Source organism: Cebidichthys violaceus, unplaced genomic scaffold (assembly GCF_023349555.1).
Source record: "Cebidichthys violaceus isolate CVI_PGR_0920_01 unplaced genomic scaffold, fCebVio1.0.p SCAF_5, whole genome shotgun sequence".
Taxonomy (NCBI): domain Eukaryota; kingdom Metazoa; phylum Chordata; class Actinopteri; order Perciformes; family Stichaeidae; genus Cebidichthys; species Cebidichthys violaceus.
The window spans coordinates 1,054,695-1,076,303 of record NW_027176705.1 but is presented as its reverse complement, the minus strand read 5'-3'; the positions used below and the strand labels follow the sequence as shown (position 1 = coordinate 1,076,303).

Here is a 21,609-nt window from a genome sequence, read left to right as displayed (position 1 = left end):
TCACAGAAAACCAGCTCCTGGGCCGATAAGCTACCTCCATTTACTAGGGCAGAACTGACAAAGGGATTAGTGATGCAATCATCCAAATGATAACAACCCCCCCACACACACACACACACACACACACACACACACACACACACACACACACACACACACACAGCACGGCTGTCATCCTTAAGAAGATGGCGACACTACGGACACACGCGTGCATCCAGTGGCAGGAGAACACTCATCATCTAATCCCAGCGTTTAAACATTTCTCATTCTTCTATTCTCTGCAAACTTGAAACGAGGAATTTAGTTTACAGCGCAAACAGCAACAGCTATTAATCTTGAGCAAACAGCTTTTAATCAGCAGAACTGCATTTTCTAGTGAAGAAACAGTACTTTATGTTTCCACAAAGATATGTGTGCAGCGATGCAATCTCTTGTCCCCACTAAGAGAAAACCTCAAAGACGTCCTTTCATCCAGTGTTTAAACTACACGATGATATCAGGATCGGTCCACTTCACAGCCCATTTAGGAAAAGTTGCAGACAAGGAGCTGAATGCTGCTGTTTAAACTAGGAGCGAAATTGACTCGTAATAATATTTAGCCTACATCTTATGCCCCACATTATTACAATAGAGCCGCAACGGTCGAGCAATCAATCCGTCTATTTGCATAAACTCAATCAGCAACTATTATCGGTTAGTACTTCAGCGCAATTTGGTTGCATGCAGACACAGCAAATGCACGGTTGCTCTGCAAAAAAAATCCAGCCATCATAATCTCTGCTCCTGACATTATGTCTGTCGTTCTCCTCCACAACAACCAGACAAACCCATGATGTGTTCACCTCCGAGCCAAACATAAAACCATGGCTCTCAACATCCGCCGTGCTGACATAAACAAACATTAAACAAACAATACCGTCAAAAGAATATTGTAGACAGAGAGGTCTCTGGATTACCAACAACAAACATTCAATTGAACCCTGTGTTATTGGGGAAAGACACACTAGGGTCGGACCGGGCATGATTGCTTTAACGCCACTTGTTAAAGCAATACAATAAAGCCGTCTGTGGAGACATGACTGAGGGAAAGACCAGCTGCAGTAAAATACTGTCATTTCTATTGTTCAAAACATATTGTTTCATGTGCTACATTCGATTTGTTTTTTGTTTTTTTAAGAGACTACCATACTGCCTCTGAAAAGAGAAGATACTACAGACACTCATTGGGAGGTGCTCACCCTGCTAAGACTATGAGCACAGTGTTCCAGGAAGAGATGCGATCGAGATAAAACCATTTAATTTAGCATCTCAGACAGCACAGCAGCACTTTTGCATACTTGTAAGATAGACGAACATCTGAAGAAAACTCTTATTTGCATGAATACAATAAACAGTAACATTGTTTCACACGTGTGTTCTGCTCAATCAGTGGGAGAGCTATCTCAGACTACATTTGTGATTCATTCATAAAATAACGTTACATAGTTACGTTACTGTCAAACCGATGAGGAAGAGGGGAAAAAAAGAAAGACAAATTGACTGATTCCAACTCTTCTACCAGCCTTATGGTTTCCGCTGACTGCTCACAGTTGAGCCACTTATCTGGTGGCAATATCGCCGGACAACTCATTGCCACATTTTAGGTGACAAAAGGCAATTCATCAACTTCGAGGCTTCAAGTTTAACTTAAAGACAGCTCTGTTCCAGCGAGTCTCAGTCACAGTCAGCAGCCTCCCTTCGACGTTCACCCGAAATGCACCAAATTCAACATCAAGACTGTGGATGACGAGAGCAGCCAGGTGGGGAAAAGGCGACACGAAAACACATACAATTGGGCATTTATTTTGTTTGCACTAAAAACCTTCGACTCGTATCGAAAACTGTTTTTTTTTTGTTTTTTTGGGGTTTTTTTTTTAGCGAAGCAACAATTAATTTCCTTAAACGGGTTGACTGCTGCCACATTGGTTTCATGTTCTAAACGTTCACCAGGAGCCGGTGTTTTTCAATTAAACCAAGTTTTAGTGTCTTACCTGAGGTTTCGGTAACGTCCCGTGGAAAAACAAATCTGCATAAATGACCCGGTAGGTAACAGGCTTTTGGGAGCGCGTGTTGAGGTCCCCGCGCGCGCTGCTGCTGCTCCAAAGTGAAGATGCCCCTCCTCCTCCTCCTCCACCTCTCTCGCGCCTACCCGCGCTCACACACACGTTTTTTTCATTTTTTAACACTTTCCATAAGTGGAGTTTACATTGAACCATTAAGACTCAAACACAGAGAGATTAAAATCAGAACAAAAGCAAACACTTTAATTGTACTGTATTTTATTGCATGATTTGTAGTAGCTGCAGAGAAACAACGTTCCAGATGAGTACAGTAGGGATTGAAGGTTTGAAGCCTCTCTGCAGTGAAGAGAGATGGTCAGTGGACATTCAAATGGCACGGCTAACTTTATTCACCTTCCTCCTTGTCCGTCTACCACAAAACCTGCGCTCACATACTGCATTTAAAACCTGCAACTGAGGAGGGACCAGAACCTGCACTTTCAACGTTTCGCCATCAAATATCATCGGCCGTAAGAAAGTGCATAGACATATCAAATGTACTCCACTGTCTTAAGCGTGCTCGTGTCATTCTGTGGCTGCAGCCGTCATTGTGGGGTAATAATAAGATCATGAAAGATGGCTGTTATTGCTGGCTACTTCTTTTGTTGTTGTTTTTTACTGTGATTGTTGTCACATTTGGGAGAGGCAATAAGAGGATTGTGGTGTGCTTTGGTGTGTAACTGCCTCGAGCAAGCGCTCGACAGGTGTTTCTATGTGCAGCTGCTCATCAAGTCGAAATATCAGAATTACTGTCAATCACAACAAAAAAACGCAGAGATGAAACATCCAAAAATGCAGTATTCAAGCTCAAACTGTGGATTCAGACTCGGAGCAATGACTCCATCTACAGGTTAGTTGTTGTACTGCGACGACAGAGGGTGTTGACATGTTTAAGAAGAATTTGTTGATAGTTTATAAAACAAAATAAAAAAATCAGCTCCCTTTTAAAGTAAGTAGACCAGCCACATATTAAAACAGAATTTGCACCGTAGGACTTGTAAAATGGTCTTTCAAAGTAACTTGGTCACTCAACTGTCACTGGAAACAAAACAAAACAAACCAATGAAATAACGAAAGGTGGTAATTTTACTGTACCTGAAAATAATTGTTTGCACCCGACCCTTTCCCGCAACTTCAAATATAGGACTCAAAGATATGGGCTCTAATGTTAATAATACATGTATCCATACTATGTTCATATAATTAATAAAAAAATAAATACATTTAACAAATACAAATAATTTTTTTGCAGTGGGTAAATTACCAAAGGAACAGATTATCACCCACAGTTGTATTGTTAACACATTTCATTTTCAAGTGTAGGATTTCTCGATAAAACCACTATTCCCCCCCCCCCCCCTCATTAATGTAACCCTCTTAAAGCCTCTAAAGTGGTGTGGCTGTGCTATTGAGCTGGGTGAGATGCGACTCCCTCCAGTCACCTATAGGGCTGTGTGTGAGCACCGGCTCACTGAAGGCTAAACGTTAACACTGTAAGCACGCTCACAGAGAGCAACCGGAAGTCAAAGTAGATGCTGATGATGTATGTTGGCAATGGGACCCGAACGAGCTCCTGGCCTTTTGGCCAAAAGAAGCTGAGGGCACAAAGATGTGCACGTTTACATGTCTTCAATCGGTATATCTTGTAAAAAGGTCATATGAAAACATTTTGTTTTTACTTGTATTTTTTACGTTTTTTAAAGTTGTTTTTTTTTTTTTTTTTTTTGCTTATGCGTTTTTTTGTACAAATCTTTGTACAACCTGTTGAGACATAAAACAGAAAAATCAACCAACAAAAAAAAAAAAATAAATCCCATGCATAAGTTATGTCCCACTCTTACTGATTGCATTTGTAAGTTACCGTCTCATTAAAATCTGTGTACATGTTTGTCTGTTCATCAACATGACATTTTTGATTTTGTACATTTTCAGCGTTTTTTTTCTTCTTTTTTTTGGGGGGGGGGGGGTAAAGAGATACAATTTCTCATCCTGTTTTCCAGCAGGTGGTTCCAGGTATTGCTGCAGAGTAGATTCCAGACACCGGACCTGTCTCTTCCTGTACAGCAGGAGGCGCAAGAGGCATGTTGTGTAGATGCTGGCTGCACGAAGGAACACCACTCCATAAAAGAAGCTATCAGGAAGCAAATGAGCTTTTATCCACTGTGATTTCAGTTCAAGTTCAAGAAATTAAACCCCATTTCCTATAACAATTCTTTTTTTTCTTCTTTTTTGTTTTCCTGCAAGAAATTGTTGCTTGTCACCCCGAAAAGCTTGACAGAGAGACAGATACTGTAGCTGTTTGAATACTTCTATCAACCTCCCGAGGCTGGAGTCTGGCAGCAGAAGTGGGACAGGACAGTCAGTCAGTAGCAGACGAGAACGGAAAGAAGGTGACGAGGTGACGGGGGGGTGACGGGTGGGGGAGGCAGGCGAGGTCACCCCTATCTGCAGAGGTCTTCTTGTGTAGAGTCTCGCACATTTTTCCTCTTCTTGCTGTTGCCCTGGTGATGTGGCTTGTTGCTCTGATGACTTTTGGCGCTCGAGGAGGAGCTCTGCTGCCCGTGGTGGCCGCTCTTATGGTTAGAACGAGACATCCTGGCCTGGGGAAAAGAGGGGAAAAGATACAAATTCAGAGTTCACGCAGGACGTCCCATGGGTATTCAATACAACGTACTAAAAAGGTAAAGCTTAGTCCAACCTTGCCACCCTTGTTGCTTCCAGATGGAGTGCTGTTCGCCTGGCTCTGTGTTCGGTTATTATTGACGACAGCGGACTTCTCTCTGTGAGCGCTGGAGCCCCGGACAGACTGCTGCTTGGCCGTCTTACACGGCGTGCCATCAGAGTCCTGAAGGAAACCAGCAAAAGCACAAATTGTACGTCATGAACGTGTTGTGTCACCATGTAGTTTTACTCATGAAGCACAATATTTGAAGGCTGTGTGTGTGTGTGTGTGTGTGTGTGTGTGTGTGTGTGTGTGTGTGTGTGTGTGTGTGTAGCTGCTAGACTGACCGCATCGCTGGAGCTGGAGGTTGAGGTCGTGGAGGAAGGCGACAGTGGAGAGGAGGAGGGAGAGGACCGCAGTGAGGGCGACGGAGAGGAGGAATTGGAGGAGGTTTTTACTACAACAACATCGTCGTCGTCGTCATCTGGAACGTTGTTGTTGCACTCATCGAGCTGCTGGGACTCAAACAGTGTGACGTCGTTTCCTATAGAAAGGGAGAAGGGAAGAATGTAGACACGAAGATCAACTCAGTCCAAAGTTAAGCTTGCAGAGCCCTGCTACTGTCAGACTGAACTGACCAGGGACTGCAGATCTTGACCTCAAGATGCGAGTCAAAATGTAGTTTCAAGAGGACTTCAAATATTCTAGAAATTAAAGAAAATTGTAAAAGACTGTGAACGTACTGTTGAGTGGCAGATCATTCTGAGACTGGCTCCCCCAGTTCTTTCTGATCCATTCCCTGTACTCATCCACTTCCTGTGTTACCCGGATTATTCGGCCAAGTACGCTGTGACGGGATAGAGAGTATACCTGTTACACCAGTGTTTATTCAGCTGTCTGAAAACAAATGTTGCTCATAATGACCTTGTATTTTCAATATGATGAAATAATGCCAACCAGAACAAGAACAACAACAACTGAAAATACTCACATTTTATGATTGACAAAAAGAATCAGAATTAACAGAACAGTGACTGAATATTGCAACAATAAACTGATCAACCAAAGCATCCAAATCTCACCTCTCTGTCTCGTTATTGGGATAGTACTTGGCGATGGGCGACACAGCGTGGCTGAGCACCACGTAGGCATAGTCAAACGCCTGCTTCACCTGCATGGCACCGTATGAACTCCGACCGACATCGTTATCTGGCGGAGGCAAGGCAGACGGTCGTTTTGTGTTAATACTAGAAGCCGGCAACGTTGCAAATACGTTGTCATTCCCGTTATCCTTTGTGTTCAGTGTTCCTACCGGGCTGCAGCGGGTCCTCGATGTAGAGCATGGAGGGCCGATAGCCGTTCATCATGTTCTTCTGAACCTCGTCTTTGGCAACGTAGCAGCCTCCATCTTTTATCCTGATACCCGTTTTCAGGTAGTTGAAGTGGCGGCCGTAGAGCTCGAAGAATTCTATGAGCAGAACGCCGATGTTGATGTTGGGGCTGCACACATCCTCCCTGTAGTGAAGCTGGAAAACACACAGTGCAAGTAGAGTTAATGAGAGTGGTTACGGGAGTTTAACAACTTTAGCTGAGATAGCGTGAGAGTCTTTGCATTGTTTGCTCTGAATATTTTGTAGATCTCTTTCTAACTTGGGTGTTCAGGAATCTTTGTAGTTGAAAATACTGACCTGCAGGAAGCTGACAGCCATGAGGAAGAGACTGTAGGAGCCAATTCCACCGGTAAAAACCTCATTGAGGTCCCTCTGCAGTAGGAACTGCTTCAGCACCAGGACCAGGTAAGGCAGCACGGGGTATTTCTACAGGACAAAACACAGACATGGTGAGGATAGAGTGAGGATTACAGCACCCTCTGCAGGACAACAGGGATTTAGACTTTTGAATCAAATGACACAATACTCATATCTTGAACTCTCCACAGTACATCCCCAAAAGCAAAACATTTAATATAGGCCACCAAACAATTAAACACCACAACAGATATCCCTCAATGTCAATGCAAATCTAACCAACCCGGATTTCCGCATCGTCACCATTTCTAAAAAAAAAAAGGTAATGAGGGGATTGGTTTAGGAGCGGGGTATGTCTGTGGGAGGGCTGGGGGTGTGTGATGAATTAACATATTATAACCTCCTGCGGTAGCGATAGCAGAACGCTACGAGTAAAGTCAAAGTGAAGCTGCACAAACTATGTTTACACTTCAAACACTGGCTCCAGGCCAGAATACAGGGCAGACTACAGACATATCAAGTTGCACCAGAGTTGTAAACTGTACCTCTTTGAATTCCTTGATGAGCCGGGCCGCTTTAACGCCGCTCTTCACATTGAAGCTGATGTCCACTTTGACCTCAGTGAAGGAGTCTGTCAGTTTGATGATGGGAACCTGTAACACACACACACACACACACACACACACACAAGATACAAGTTCTGATACTGAGGCAGTGGAACAAGAACCGATCAGACAATCGCTGCAATCAAAAGGCACGGCTCATGACATCATTCCGTAAAACACATGCAATCATACACAAATCCACGTTTTATGATCTAATCCTGCGCTTAACTACTTGAGCAAAGATTTACAATGCTGATCTGCTTTTAGAATCCCGAACAAAAGTAAGAGGTGAAACACAAACAAAAAGCGCTTTATTCAAATCCTTTAAGTCCTGAAATAACATAAACTCGAATCAATGCACTGTTCAAAAATAACTCCAATAATAGGATTTTGGGAGCTAGTTCCAAGCATACTACTCTACCAATACTGTATCTGTGTCACACGTAACATATGACCTTAATTTGGATGAAATTACAGTGAAACACTTTCCCTTGGATGCACACGTCTCTGACTACAGGACATGTGTGCCAACCAGTTTAGTCAGGGGTTTTGGAACTGTCAACACTGTTGATGTGATTTACAGCTTGTGAAACTGACACTAACATCAAAGACCTGAAGATGACAGTCAGCATCATATTAATTAATGACGACTGTTGGCATGTTAAATCCTTGGCTGGGAAACAGACTTACAACCCTACACTTGTGACTGATTAGCGTCTTACCGTGGCCTTGTCCAACACTTTGATAGAGTTCTCATCTGCGATGTTCCTCTTCCGGAGAGCCTCTTCCAGCGTCCAGAGTGGGAGCGTCTCCCACTTCCCAAAAACTACCAAGTCAATGTCACTGGTGGAAGAGAGACATGACAGGTGTCACTTAGGTCCACTACATTACATGCGACTTTAACATTACATCTACATTACAGTCATTTAGCAGATGCTTTTAGCCAAAGCGACTTACAATTCAGTATCTATCTAAACACCGTAGGCACAGCTACAGGAGCAACTTGGGGTTAAGTGTCTTGCTCAAGGACACTTTGACATGCGACTAGTGGAGCCGGAGCCGGGGATCGAACCGCCGATCCTCTGATTAACTGATTTAACTGTACAATACTTCCATTAATACTAAATTTGTATTTATACTATTATTATATATTGTAGCATTATGTACATAATTTATAATTTATTTGACTTAGTTCCTTATTTACATTTGACATAGTCCTTTATTTATATTTCTTATGATATTTCTTTATGCTAATTACTCCATTTCTCTAATTTCTTTATGCAAAAGAGCAACTGTAATGTACAAATGTCTCTTCCTCTCGCATGACAAAAGGTTTAATCTAAACTTTGTAACGCATCCCTTGACTAACAAATAGAAGCACAGACTACATGTACAAGCATGAACAAACTGCAGAAACACACCAACAGCTGTTGTACTGATAAGTCTGGGACTAGCTGTGTGTGACGATGTCACTTTTGAAATGGGAAACAACACTTCCTCTTACAAACAAAAAGCACACCCTTGCACAATTCAGCCCACGCTGAGGTTTTGCTGCTGCGGCCATCACATGGTCTGCTATGACCAGCAGTTGATGGAGGCTAATGCTAGCACACTTCTGGTAGAGTGCTGTGTAGCTGACATTAGAGTCCGATCGCTGACTTTATGACTGCCCTCTACTTGTGCTACTGTTACATTTAGTTTCAGTATTTACTGTTGTACCGTGAGGCAAGAACCCCTTAACTGATTACTAATACAACTACCCTCCCATTCAGAGGAGTCTCTGCATTGTATTGTCATAGGTAAACTGAGGCATTATACAATGTTGGTTTTCTTGGGTTGGAGCTGATCTTAAATTGAACGCTAAAACAGCCATTTTTAAATATCCCCCATATGGTAGCTTACAGCAGGCAGATGGTTTTGCTTCCCCCTTGCAGATGAGCAATGTGCAACTTCAGTGTGATGTGTGTGTGTGTGTGTGTGTGTGTGTGTGTGTGTGTGTGTGTGTGTGTGTGTGTGTGTGTGTGTGTGTGTGTGTGTGTGTACTACTTCAGCAGTGGGTTCACTACATACAGAATGTAACACACAAGCATATACTGCAAACAAGACACGCACACAAACACAAGTACACACTCAAACACACACTTTTGTTTTCAGAACAGAAGCACACCAAAACAGATTTACACGCATGCATCCATCAACAGCTTAGTTTCATTTAAGTGCTCAGTGTGGGGTGAAGAGTCCACTGATCCAGGCGACTTGTCTGCGTGTCTGTGTCCAGCATGTATTTGTTGTGTGTGTGTGTGTGTGTGTGTTGTGTGCGTGTGCATGCGGTTGTGTGTTTTTGTGTGGCTGTGTGTCTGCCGCAAGCCTTTCTCAGAATTAAGTCTTCAAAAAAGATCCAGGATCACCAGCACTAATAAATGGTAAACCACTTGATCCACAAAACAAAAGCAAATCATGATGGACGCAGTACATGATCCATAACAGAGCAAAGTATTTTTGGTAGGGAGCCAGTTCACAGACATAGTTTGGCAAGCGTGTGTTTAAAAAAGGCTGTTTAGGAAACAAAGTGGCTCACCTTGTTGGCAGATAAAGACCAGTGCTGAAACTCCCAAAGACTTGTACCTGGAGAGATCGGAAACACAGTTACAGATTATAGTTATAGATCCTTTGTTTTGTGGATTCAATATATTACATTGATTTATGCACATCCTGCAGATCAGCCAAAACATTCAACACCTGAATTATTTTTATCATCGTGTTTGACAGTTTGACAGCTTTAATCTTTTAATATATCTTCTCATCTACACGATGGCACGGACTCGCCCGAAATTGAGTCACCAAGTTCATTTTCCCATGCCAAGCTTCGCTACTGTAAAATCATGTTCGCCAAGCTGCAGAAATATCACTATTCTTCAGCTTTACATAATCGTGATTGAATGACAAGCCCAGACAAACTGCACAGGCGTGGTACAAAAACTACCTATCAGGAGCAAACTACTTTAAACCACTTCAGTTCAAGAGGGGGATTAAAGATCAGGGTGGCTTCAATGAAACAAGCAACTCCTCCACTTAATCAAAATGTGCATGATGTTTACATACAAAACAGTCCTTTTAGCCGTTGGTCTCTTAACCTGCACACTATTGACGTGACTAAAATATCTCCAGCCGTTTAACCTCAATGCACAAATTGGCGAGTGTACAGAAATAGAGTTAAGCCTTGACCCGATCATTACTCGCACATCAACCAGTAGTACAAACTCTGGTTCACAGCCCAGTCACATGACCAGGGCTAAGCCGATCGCAGAGCCAGGTTTGTGAATGAGTGTATAGTCGGTCCTGAAGACGTCTGTGGGGGGTGAGGTAACTGCAGGCGGGCACCAAGGTGAGCTTTGTTATCTCGACTTGGCACTCTCCAGTCAAACTTTTGCTTGCAGAAGCTTTCTTGCACCTTTTTACAGCTGACCTAGACTAGCTCCCACATATACATGACGAGATTGCGATTCGGTGTGGCAACAGGCAGTGGACTAATTTGTCAGTGTGTGGTGGAGGTCTACGCATCTAAGTTCATCGATCAAACAGAATCATGTCGAGCAGATGACCAAAGTTGTCCGTTCCACAGTGGAAAAGGAATGAAACCAGGCAGGCTCGGGGCGGCATTGTGCCCCTTAATTTAGGAACAGCTAAGCTCACTTTGAAGCACGCTGCTCTATCAGCAGGATCAGAGTCAGCATGTAGTAGAATGCCTGAGGGGGCGCTGATAACATGGCCCAAACAGAGTACTGTGCAGCGGGGAGATAACAGAAAACAACAGGATGCTTTATGCCATTAGCTGACTCATATGTTAACCGTGTTGCAAATTACAGAGGTCACCGTGTCCAAAAGTAGGCGGTTCACAGGACTGAACGAGTGCAACAAGCGCCGTGTTCAGTGTTTACAATTGACCAACTGTTTTCACTGTTACACAACTACATTTTGTTTCTGCCAAAACGAAATAACCTCTAGTGTTTATGAGTAGCTTTCAGATTACAGCCAAGATTTTCCAGCCAACAGCTGGCGGCAATTCTCAGCCTGATTATCAGTGGCCCACTGGAGGATCTGGCCCGCCACGCCCTACAAACCAAAACCAAAACCACCAACAAAAAATAAATCTCAGTTGTTGGTGTTGGGGGGGAAGGATGCGTACCTCAGCACTGGGCCACAGGTCATTGATGACTCCCTTGATTCTGTCCACCACCTCCTCTCTCATCTTCTCCTCCTCCGCCCGGGGGGAGACGTAATCGTAGAAGTCCTTCACCTCCTCGTGTAACCTGTGGACGACAGAACACAGTGCTGTGAGAAGAGTGGGACATCTTGTTTTTGTGGTAATCCTGTGAATTAAATATCCAGACCATAATAAAAAATGTTTTAATTTGCATCAGTTGAATTATTGGTGTGATACTAACTCAAATAGATGTTGCCTTACACATAAAATATTGATCCCAGTCACTTCCACACAGTGAGGCTTAAAGTTTATTAATTAAACATTGGATCGGTCCTCGATATCGGAAGATACCCAAAGCCCAGGTATCGGGACTGAAAAAGTTGGATGGGTGCATCCCTAATTTGATTGATTTGAAAAGTTTATGAGTTTATGTGTCAACCTTCCCATGGTTAAATAAGTCTCTAAAAAAAGAGCAAACATTTCCAGTTCTCTGAATATTTCCATTATCAGCTTTTCTTCTGGAGGTACAAGTAGATTCATGACTATCATTGGTTGGAATATTAGTCTGAGTTGTCACAGGTTAGTTATTACTGAAAATAAAAAAGGGACATTAATACTAGAAAGACTGTGAAAGGAGTTTATCTTCCCAAAGAGAAGCAGCAGAGTTTTTACCGTTATCCCAAACCAACTACTTCTTTTTGGGGTAAAACAGTAGGACAGGGCTGAGGAAAAACAAAACCACTGTGTCCCTGTGTTAGGTCAATAAAATAAAATGTAAAAGAGTAAACTCAGTCAGGGCAGGCTAAGCAAGGGTACCGCTTTAGTCCTTGGAACTCTGGCGCTCTGCCCATGTGCGCTGACCTTTCCACTGACCAGTTTTGTCCACATACACAGATGCAGGGACAAGGAAGAACACACACACACACACACACACACACACACACAGCCAAATCTGGCTCTAATATAGAAACAATCCTCTTGGCAGAGGATAGAGAAAGTGATGTTTCTGCTTTTAAAAATAAAGCAAGGCAGCAAAGTAAAGCCTGCGTACACCACAGAAAGTTGGAGAAGAAAAACACTCGCAGCTCCCAACACCGACTGACTGACTGACTGACTGCTGTTTGGATAGCGTCCCAAAGAGCACCGCATGTGCGTCTAGTGTCTGGGTTTTATGCAACAAGAACACTTCACCTGACAGCAGTCACAGTTCACTGGGTTTCACCTTAATTATTATTATATTTTGGGTTTTAGTCACTCGGTCTGGTAGAAGTCCAGGATACAGAGGCAGCGCTGAAATGTTGCTGATCAGCTAACCATGAAGAGAAAATACATGCACAATTCAACTTTCTTCTCCATACCCAAATACTATCATTCCTAAAGCCACACTGCTAAGAAGCAACAGTACAGTAAGGCCATGATCAGACGGACACAAGCATTGCATTAAAAACACAAGATGCTACTTTTGAATATGAAATACAAACCAGGACAGCTAGCAAGACTAGAAAAAGTTCTTTGGTATTTGGAGTAGTTGGATCCATTATAATTTGCCTGTATCGTCTCCGACACCTAGTCTTCATAATGGATCTGGACATCCCTAACATGAAGACTGGCAGTCAAGCCAGAGTCCATTAAAGAGAAAGAAGATACTGTGTGTTTAACTTATTGCTATTGTTGGTGAGAATGTGGACTAACTGGCTGCTCACGACACTGAATGTAGTGAATGTAAATGTAGGTCATTACTTAAATGCAGATAAATGGAGAGGCTGACCAACCTGAAAGTCCACGACAACACAAGTCCTCTGTGTTTCACGCTGTGTCTGTGAGTTCTCACGTCACACGTCACACGTCCATTTACTGAAATTGCGGTTTTAATCTTGAGGCACAACACTTCTACCGTGTTCATGGTGCGACCGAGCCGTAGCGGCAATGCACTACCTTCTTTTTCTTTCTGATAACGGGTTGTTTAAATTTCATTGTTGTTAAGTTTTCTTTTCGGGAAGAAGAGGAAAAAAGTTTCAGTTTACATTTGTTGCACCTCCTCCAACATGGCATCTGATGAGCACTGCGAATTTCAATGACCTAATCTCTTCTCCCTGTGCACATCGCAGAGACTTCCGCCTCCATCACAAAACACATTAGGTTTCATTTTAGGGAAAAAGAAACAAGAGTCTGCATTACACATACGACATGAGTTTTGATTTCAGTGAACACAGATCTCATTTAAGTATCATTAAGACACCACAGCCCAAAGCCCAACACCAATCCTACTTCATTTAAAGTGCAAGGATTGTATAGGGTTGGGGTTAAAATGATTCCATTTGGCATTATTGTATTTTTATAAACATAAAGCTTTAAAGACGGCATTTGTCTGTCATGATCTTTGTTTCTACTAGGGTGCAAAAAAAACATTTCTAACTCCACAACAGCACCAGCAGGTTTCATTTCACAGGAAACCGGCTGCTACTGCTCCCGTGTCATCACGTGCTCAGAGCAATCGTAGAAATCACATCTCACGCCCCACCTCGCCGGATCGAGTTTCCTCTCAGCCCTGCTTAGGGAGCACATGGACCCTTGGCACTGCTTATCCGTTAATCCCACTTGCCTATATCGTTGTAATATTATGTAATCTCAAGGAACAGATTTCAGGAGCTGAAGGGAAAAAAAATGTTCTCTCACCTCCTTAGCATTTAGAAGAATGATAGCAGGGAAATGAGATGAAGGGCTGCAACGGAGGATATAACGAGCGCTACGCACCCTTCTAAGAGCAAGTCGGAGACACACCGAGTGTCGTGGCACCAAGGACTTGCGGAATTGTGCTTCACACCTGCACCAATTTAAGGCTTCAAAAACAATTCATAACTGAGAAATGAGCTCACGATTCAGGGCAATTCATAGAATCGCTCAATGCTCATAGACAATTCCTTATTACACCTTTCTTTTCTTTCCCTTTATTTGTTTCCGATTATGTTGCAAATGCAAATTTCTGACTACATAAACAAACACGCCTGACCTTGGTCTTAGGTGTATTGGATGATGTATTGGATCCAGTAATGGGAAAGATAAAGTGGGACCTGTGCATCCCTAAGCTATTGCAATCCTCATTTGCAAATCTACACATATCGTGTTTTTGTGTTATGAAATATTGCTTCACAATGAGCTACAGTAGTCCCTCGACATTCCTGCGAGGCCTCGCCATGAACGCACTGCAACACCTCGTCAGAGAAATATAATATAGACTATACGCAGCTAAAAGAAGGAGGAGGAATGGAAAGGAAAGAGAAATGTGAGAGCGCAAAGGTAAAAATAGAAAAATAGAGAAAGGAATGAGCGAAAGTTATTAAAAAGAAATAAAAAAAAGGAAAAGGTAGAGGGCCAGAAACACCCAGAAGGTGGAACAAAAACATGGAGAGGGAGGGAGGATTGGGTGTGGTGCTGAAATGCCTTCATGTGAACAAGAGCCATCTGTTAAGTTGGGAAGGATGAAGGAAAAAGAGGTTATTGTCACACTGAGCACTACTTACTGACTGTTCAGATATCTTGGTTCAACGGCACAAAAGATGTCTTTCAAATCGCCTGTGGCACATCTTTAGAACGTAATACTCAATACCAGACATCCTGGGACATAAGAAACACCTGCATGACCTATGACTGTAGTGTGTTCCAGTGTTATGCAATAGATCAGGTTAGTCATTGCTGACAAGAGTTGTGACCATTGTTGTGGTATTGTCTCAGAAAGCGTCCCAACATCATGAGCATTTTTTTGCAAGGGTTGAAATTTTGGACATTTTTTGCAACAAAAGAGGGTAGTGTGTGCCGCTGGGCGTCTACGTTGACCGGGTTGCCAGGAGGCAAAATACGTCGCATCCCACACTGTTTCTTTTTTTTCCCAAAATGAGGACAAACTCAAACTGAGGCAGAGGTGTCGATGTCTCAAAGATGGCAAATTCATTAATGTTTCATCAATTAACTGATCTGGGGTGCTAAGTGTTGGCCACTGGGACAAAAGCGGCTCAAGTTACCCAGAAGCCCAAACGCTGGCTGCTAGTGGTGGGCTTGGTCATGCCTGAGTGATCCAGCAGAGTATTGTGGTTAAAACAGGGACAGTTGGACTGTAAATATGGTAATACCAGCACCAAATTGTTTGTCACACCAGTAGACCGTCAATCATCTGTTGATTGTCTGAGCTTTCTAAAAGCATCAACTGATCTGGTGCCTGTGTAGGAACTAGGGCAGTCTCTTTATAGCCAACATTCAAAGTACAGTTTTAATGTTTTGAACAAGAATTCAATGGACAATGTGACACAGTCGAGCCAAATCCATTTGATTTTGTTGATTATATGTGTTGGTGTGAAATAGCTTTAATGTCGTAGCTACTCTTTTTCTTTCCCTCTGTTATGGTAGCATGTTAAAATGAAAGCTGTAACATTTTGGTACCAAAACACCTACACTGAAAATCAGTGTCACAAAAAAAAGATAGGAAGAGAAAGAAATGATTAACTTAGGTCACGATAAAAGGAAATTGTCAAAAGCCAGCCGTTCTGTATACATGCTGAGAAGGTCACAGTTTGACTACACACGCTTTGAAACCGCAGAACACCGTGTGTCGCTCACTGGCCGCATCAGTCTGGAGCACGGGAAGGCTTTCCATTGGACAGGAAGAAACACATTCCTCACTACACTCGGGACGGCTGAGTTATGGTGAGCTGCCCACACGTGCTGTTCAGACGGAGGCCCGTTTTCACCTACAGTCCAAATGGATGCATGCAGGCTTCTCTCTCCACATTCTTACACGCTTTGGCCGATGGCCAGCCAGCGAGCTAAGAGAGGAGAGCGTGACATAGATGTCAAAGCAAGCGGAGGCCGGAACCACTGTTCTAATAATGGAGCTTCAGTCACAGAGGTGCTATCTGTGTGCTGGGAATCATAAATCTCCAAAAGACAGGGGCAATAAATGGCAATAAAAAGGCATGAGCCAGGGCTACTCATCAGTGAGCGATTAACCGCACTTTTCATTAGCCTGCAAGTGATGTTCAGCTTCAACGCTTGCAACTCGCTGCCAACGCCAGGCCCCTCTAAAATTAATCAAGTATAGGCTGCTCTGTCATTACTACCATTTTGGGGCCACAGGAGCAAATTGCGTCGCATGAATAAGACATCCAACACAAGTGAGGATGCGAGGTTACAACAAAGATGTCACAAGGAAACGAGCACACACACGATCTATAGTTGAGGTGTCCTTGTGCACAACAGTAAAACCCAAATATAAAAGATATAGCCCCTAAGAAAGATTTTGTGGTTGAACCATTCATAAACTAATACACCAAAAGCCCTTTGTGGGTAAACTAGCAACATTATTCAGCTAGAACTGAAGAACCCATTGACCCACTAATCTAGACACACCATATATGTACTGTACATGCCCCAGGTGTGCTGACAATATACATTTCCCTCACCATAAACCCAATGATAACAAATCAACACAACGTGAAGATAAGACACATACAAAAGAAACAAAAGGGCAATAGTCATGACACGGCGTAATTCTAAGAGCAACTATTGTTATACGTTAAAGATGGTGCCCGCTCAACCTAGCTAGTGGGCAAGTCATGTAGCATACATTAAACACATCGTTTAACAGCGTTCACATTAGAGAATATTGTGTCTCCCCCTTCTATACTAGAGACAGCTTTTCACTCCACCTTCCAGTTCAAAACAACTACAAACACGTGGGATTTACATCTACATCACAATGCCTCTCTGTTATAAAATGACTGGAACTTAGGAACATTGCATCTTGCCTACACAATAAAAACCCACAACACAATCACCAGAACAGAACACAGTGCAGCCGCACAGAAATGGGCCACAGCTCTCCCAGGCTACACCGACTTCCTGTGCCCTTATAAAGAGTCTAAATAACTGCTCCACACCATCAGAAAATGAGGTGGAAACACTCCCTTAGAACTGCCAATCTGATTGGACCGACACTCAAGAGGGCTTGGGTTTCTTTCTGGGAGGGTTGGCTTTGTTTTGTGGAAGTGAGGCCGTGTGCAGCATGTAAACACTGGTCCTTTTCCATTGGGAGGCGGGGCCGCTTGCTCTGCCCCGCAAAGACTGGAGGAGCGTAAAACACAAATAAGCACATGCCTCTGCCTCTGCGGCCCCCATTGCCAAATATAGTGTATAAACTGCCTGATGGTAAAATGCATTTGAACATACTCCCACTTTCACCCTTTTTGTCTACTTGCACATATTCCAATCCAAACATGATTCCCACTACTCCCTAAACCACTCAGCCTCACTGGATGGCCAAACCTCATTTTATTCCCTGCATCCAACCGTATGAAACCAAAAAAAGTGGAATCACAATCCTAAAATGGCAACAACAAAAAAAAGTTGTTCAGTGTTTTTAAACAGAGCAAAAGTATCATAGAATGTGTATTTTTTTAAGAAAGAGCCCATCACACATGGGAAAGAAGCAATGTAGCCACAAGGGGCTTTGCAAATTTGACAAAATCCCGATGCTCATCAACAACATGTTACCACCAATGATGACGAGGCTAACTATGGTAAAGGAGTATAAGTATTGTGGTGTGAATACGCTATTAACAACCGTGGAACAGCGTGTATATTACTCTTCTACACATCCCACATCCAGACTGCATCTCTGCAACAAAATGTGTATTATGAGTGAAGACGTAACCATGGAATTAACATAACCTACCAGCCAGGAGCTCTTACATCCACATAAATACCGTGTGCGTTTCGAAATACAGTTCTTGTAATTCCATAGAGCACAGTGGCATTGTGTATTAACAGAGTGTGGTGAGACAGAGAGCCCTCAGTGGTGGTTAGTGTGATCAAGGCTCTGAGGTTCAGTTTCTGGTATTAGCAGAGCTAATCACTAAGGAATGTCTTTATGCAAACACAGAGCTTCCATATTACTATAAATGAGGATCGGCCAAACTCTGCTCTGCTTGTCTACACATGTCGAACAGAGAAGAGGCCAAACTGTGCACCTAAAAGGTCTTCAAAACAGAGCCCAACCCACCAAAATATTTCTCCCAAGTCATAATATCTAAATGAACCACTGGTGAGGAAAGCAGGTCACTGACGTAGTTAAGAGTTAGTAGGTGCACTTATTATACCATGTGATGTAATACTGTTAAAGGACCCGCTCTGGTACAAATGCTAAATGTACAAATGTACTCTGTGGTGACTAAAATCTCACTCTCACCGAGTGAAGCAGAAGTCTCAAGATTGTGGTTGAAGATGTCTGTCAGGGGTTACTACATGGAAATGAGTTTGCATTAAAGCAAACCTTTAGGTATTAAAGGCGACTGCAAATAGCTTCCCATTTACTCAGTGAAGAGCAGCTGTGATCAGCTTAAATTCAATCACAAAACTTTTAACTGTTTAATATCAAAACATCCGCAGAAAGCATTCAAATCACTCATATGGCATGATTTACATTTAATCCGTCTATCAGTTTGCTCGTTATGCTCCAAATCCTAATTTTGTCGAAAAATGTCTCTGAAAAAACTGTCACGCTCCAACTATTGCAATTTAAATTTTAAAAAAAGCTGAGCATTCAGCCATATTTTGACAATAATATGAGCGATTTGACATGTCTCTGGAAACACAGTTTGACCATTTTTCAAATACGATCGCTGGTCACCATTGAAATGCAGTATTACCAACTGAGATGACCACAACTGCTGTTCCTCGCTGACGACTAAACTACATTTTAATGTCGTTAGGAACACAAATCAATCTATCCCTGTTGAATGATTCAAAAGAATAAGTTTGCTAGAGCAATCACTCTGCCCTGTCATCAACGCACGCTGGTTGGCAAACATCATTAAAGCTTCTTTGTGGGCGTATGTGTGTGCACTGCCTGCAACACTTATTGTGTACATACAGTACTAGCCCGCATCCTAATGCCATCTGAAACTGTAGCGGGTGCTGTGGGCAAATCTATAACAAAAATGTGAAAAACAAAAAAAGCAGGAAAAGCTGTGCATAGAGGTATGGTGCCTGTGGCCAAATCTCAATGTCCACATTCACATTCAATACACCAGGAGACTTCAGTTAAGTCCCCTAAGGCCTTAGGGGAGGGGGGACACTGGGCCTACCAGTGTGTTTTGAGATGAGGCGGAGGAGAACGTGAGTGGGTCAAGGGTACCACAGACCAACGAGCCAAGCAGGCCGAAGACTAAGACCACGTAAGCCAACCTGGTCAGGATTCACTTGCCATCCTTCATATTTCCTACACATGCTCTTAACCAACAGTGCCATGACTGTACTCATTGTAATGCGTCATGTGTCACAGTATTACACAAAATTCCTTTAGGTCACTGACCTTTGCTGCTCACAATATGCAGTTTGTCAAGCTTTGGCAGTCTCATCAGCTCTCACTTCCTCTGAAGTACTGCCAGCTGAATATCTGTGGTCGTAAGGAGGCTGGAGGAGAACCAGTGAGATGGCTCAATCCATTAAAGGTGTCACTCTTGTTTGGGGAAGCACCCAGTTACCTCCGAAATGCTCTCTTTTGACTCTAATATGCACCTTTGCTAACAGTAGTGGGATGCATACTGTGCACATGTTCCTTAATACAACAGCTGGTTTGCAACCCTCTAATGAACACCATAATGTTTACAGGCCCGGATAAAAACTGTTCAGTACTGCCCTGTTCTGTTTCTACAGTAATACCCAAAGACATCATCTGCTGCAGTTGTCAAGATTTGTTCAAACTTAAGAAAAGTATTAAACCAACAAGTTAAACCTCCTGGGTGTATTTAGGTTTGCCTGGGTTTGTTCATGCCAGGAGATTTTGTTGGAAAGTTACACGAGTTGTTGTGCTGAAACAATGACTTAATGAATGAAGGTATTGCAGCTTTACCTTGCTGCGTAAAATCGCATAAGTTAATGTCTTGAAACGTGCGTGCTCATTGGTGGATAGACTCACTTTCACAAATAATTTACTGTACAGCAAGTCATCCAACTTTGGGTGGGGATGAAATGTGGGTGGGGTGAGACTGACAACCTCAGTCGTCTCCCTGCATGTCATTTCTGTGCGTTTGAAATAAGGGAAAATACCAGTTCATCAACTCCTGGTTTACGAGCTGGCTCTTTTGAGTTAAACTCTCTCTCTTACCCGACAATTCCTTCCGAGTAGTTCCTGACTTTCCACGGCGTGCCCGCGTAACCATCGTAGCCTCCTGTGTTGGAGCTGCTGCTGCCACTGTTCAAGAGGCTAGAATTGAATCCGAAAGTGCTAGCCTTGTTGTCTCTTTTCCTTTTGTTGGGGTGTCCGTCCGTCAGCCACCTCGAAAGCACCGCGACCCCGCTGCCCTGCTGCTGCTGCTGCTGCCCCTCTCCACGGACACCGCCCCTGCCACCGGCTCGGTTGTTGTGGTTGCTGTTGCTTTCCAGTGGTATAAAGTCCCGCTGTGCCTTCATTTCTCTGTCCCCTATTGAGGACGACATACCCGAAGTCCTGGCGTCCCCGCTGCCGGTGTTTGACTCGAGTGCCCCGTTTCTGCTCCCGGCTCCCGACGCCCCGTTGACGATCGCTTTCAGACTGCACTGAGGTCCGGCGGTGTAGCTGTTATTTACATGCAAGTAGCCGAGCCCTTGAGTCGTATCCCAAATCTGCATCCACAGCTTGTTAGCGGGTCCACGTTGCTCTGGTTGAAACCATGCGATTCTTGGATCCATCAAACGGAACTGTAGGCAAGCCGCCGCCCCCCCACCACCCCACCGAGCAGTGCTCAGCTCGTGTGCAGCTAGCCAGGTCGCTAGCTAACGTTAGCTAACGCTAGCCTGCTAGCCTCGTTATAGCTACCGCTAGCTTCTCCGCTTCTCAGTTACTTCTAGAATGTGGTTTAAAAAAGAAATACGTCCCTTGGTGATGACGGTACACAGTCGAAATTATCCACACGAAATAAAACAAGACTGTGAGCCAAGTGTTAAAAACTGTAGCTCAAGCCAAAGTTGGGTGTTGGAAGACTGGAGAAACGTGCAGCTGCTGCTTGTCGAAGTGCCTCTCTGACCCTTTCCCCTGATCGTGGGTCCGTCAATGGCGAAGTGTACGGGTGCTGCGGCGCATGCGCGGAGCGAGTGAAAAGGGGGCGGGGAGACAGTAGTTACGCAACAGACAACTGCTTCTTGTTACATAACATCTGATTTATTATCTCATCAAAAATAAATTGAAACGGTGATACAACGTACCCGATTTTTTTCTTCATACTACTACTTTAAGCCGATTGTGACTGTACTAATAACCCGA

At 43.4% G+C, this 21,609-nt stretch overlaps 2 protein-coding genes across 4 annotated transcripts in view; both read right to left on the bottom strand.

Moving 5' to 3' along the window:
* The window catches only part of adcy7 (adenylate cyclase 7), a 50,636-nt gene extending 48,517 nt beyond the window's left edge, over positions 1 to 2,119 (bottom strand). For all 3 annotated transcript variants that reach the window (XM_068730171.1, XM_068730172.1, XM_068730173.1), the window contains exon 1: positions 2,031 to 2,119. The gene's annotated coding sequence lies outside the window, so the exon portion shown is untranslated. The remainder of the gene's footprint in view (positions 1 to 2,030) is intronic.
* A 182-nt stretch (positions 2,120 to 2,301) lies between these two features.
* Positions 2,302 to 21,384, bottom strand: tent4b (terminal nucleotidyltransferase 4B). Its single transcript, XM_068730511.1, has 12 exons — positions 20,476 to 21,384; positions 11,301 to 11,424; positions 9,693 to 9,739; positions 7,837 to 7,957; positions 7,055 to 7,162; positions 6,450 to 6,578; positions 6,074 to 6,287; positions 5,844 to 5,970; positions 5,505 to 5,608; positions 5,109 to 5,305; positions 4,798 to 4,944; positions 2,302 to 4,699 (listed from the first exon to the last, which is right to left on the bottom strand). The coding sequence occupies exons 1-12, from the start codon at positions 21,036 to 21,038 to the stop codon at positions 4,541 to 4,543; spliced, it is 2,040 nt and encodes a 679-aa protein (XP_068586612.1). The 5' UTR covers positions 21,039 to 21,384; the 3' UTR covers positions 2,302 to 4,540.
* Between the last annotated feature and the right edge of the window lie 225 nt (positions 21,385 to 21,609).

Excerpts from the sequence above, each read along its gene's own strand:
- tent4b (XM_068730511.1), bottom strand. The coding sequence starts at position 21,038 with ATGGATCCAAGAATCGCATGGTTTCAACCAGAGCAACGTGGACCCGCT. Across the intron at positions 6,288-6,449 it reads TGGCTGTCAGCTTCCTGCAG|CTTCACTACAGGGAGGATGT; the intron begins GTCAGTATTTTC and ends TGTGTTTTCCAG. Across the intron at positions 5,609-5,843 it reads CCCAATAACGAGACAGAGAG|CGTACTTGGCCGAATAATCC; the intron begins GTGAGATTTGGA and ends ATCCCGTCACAG.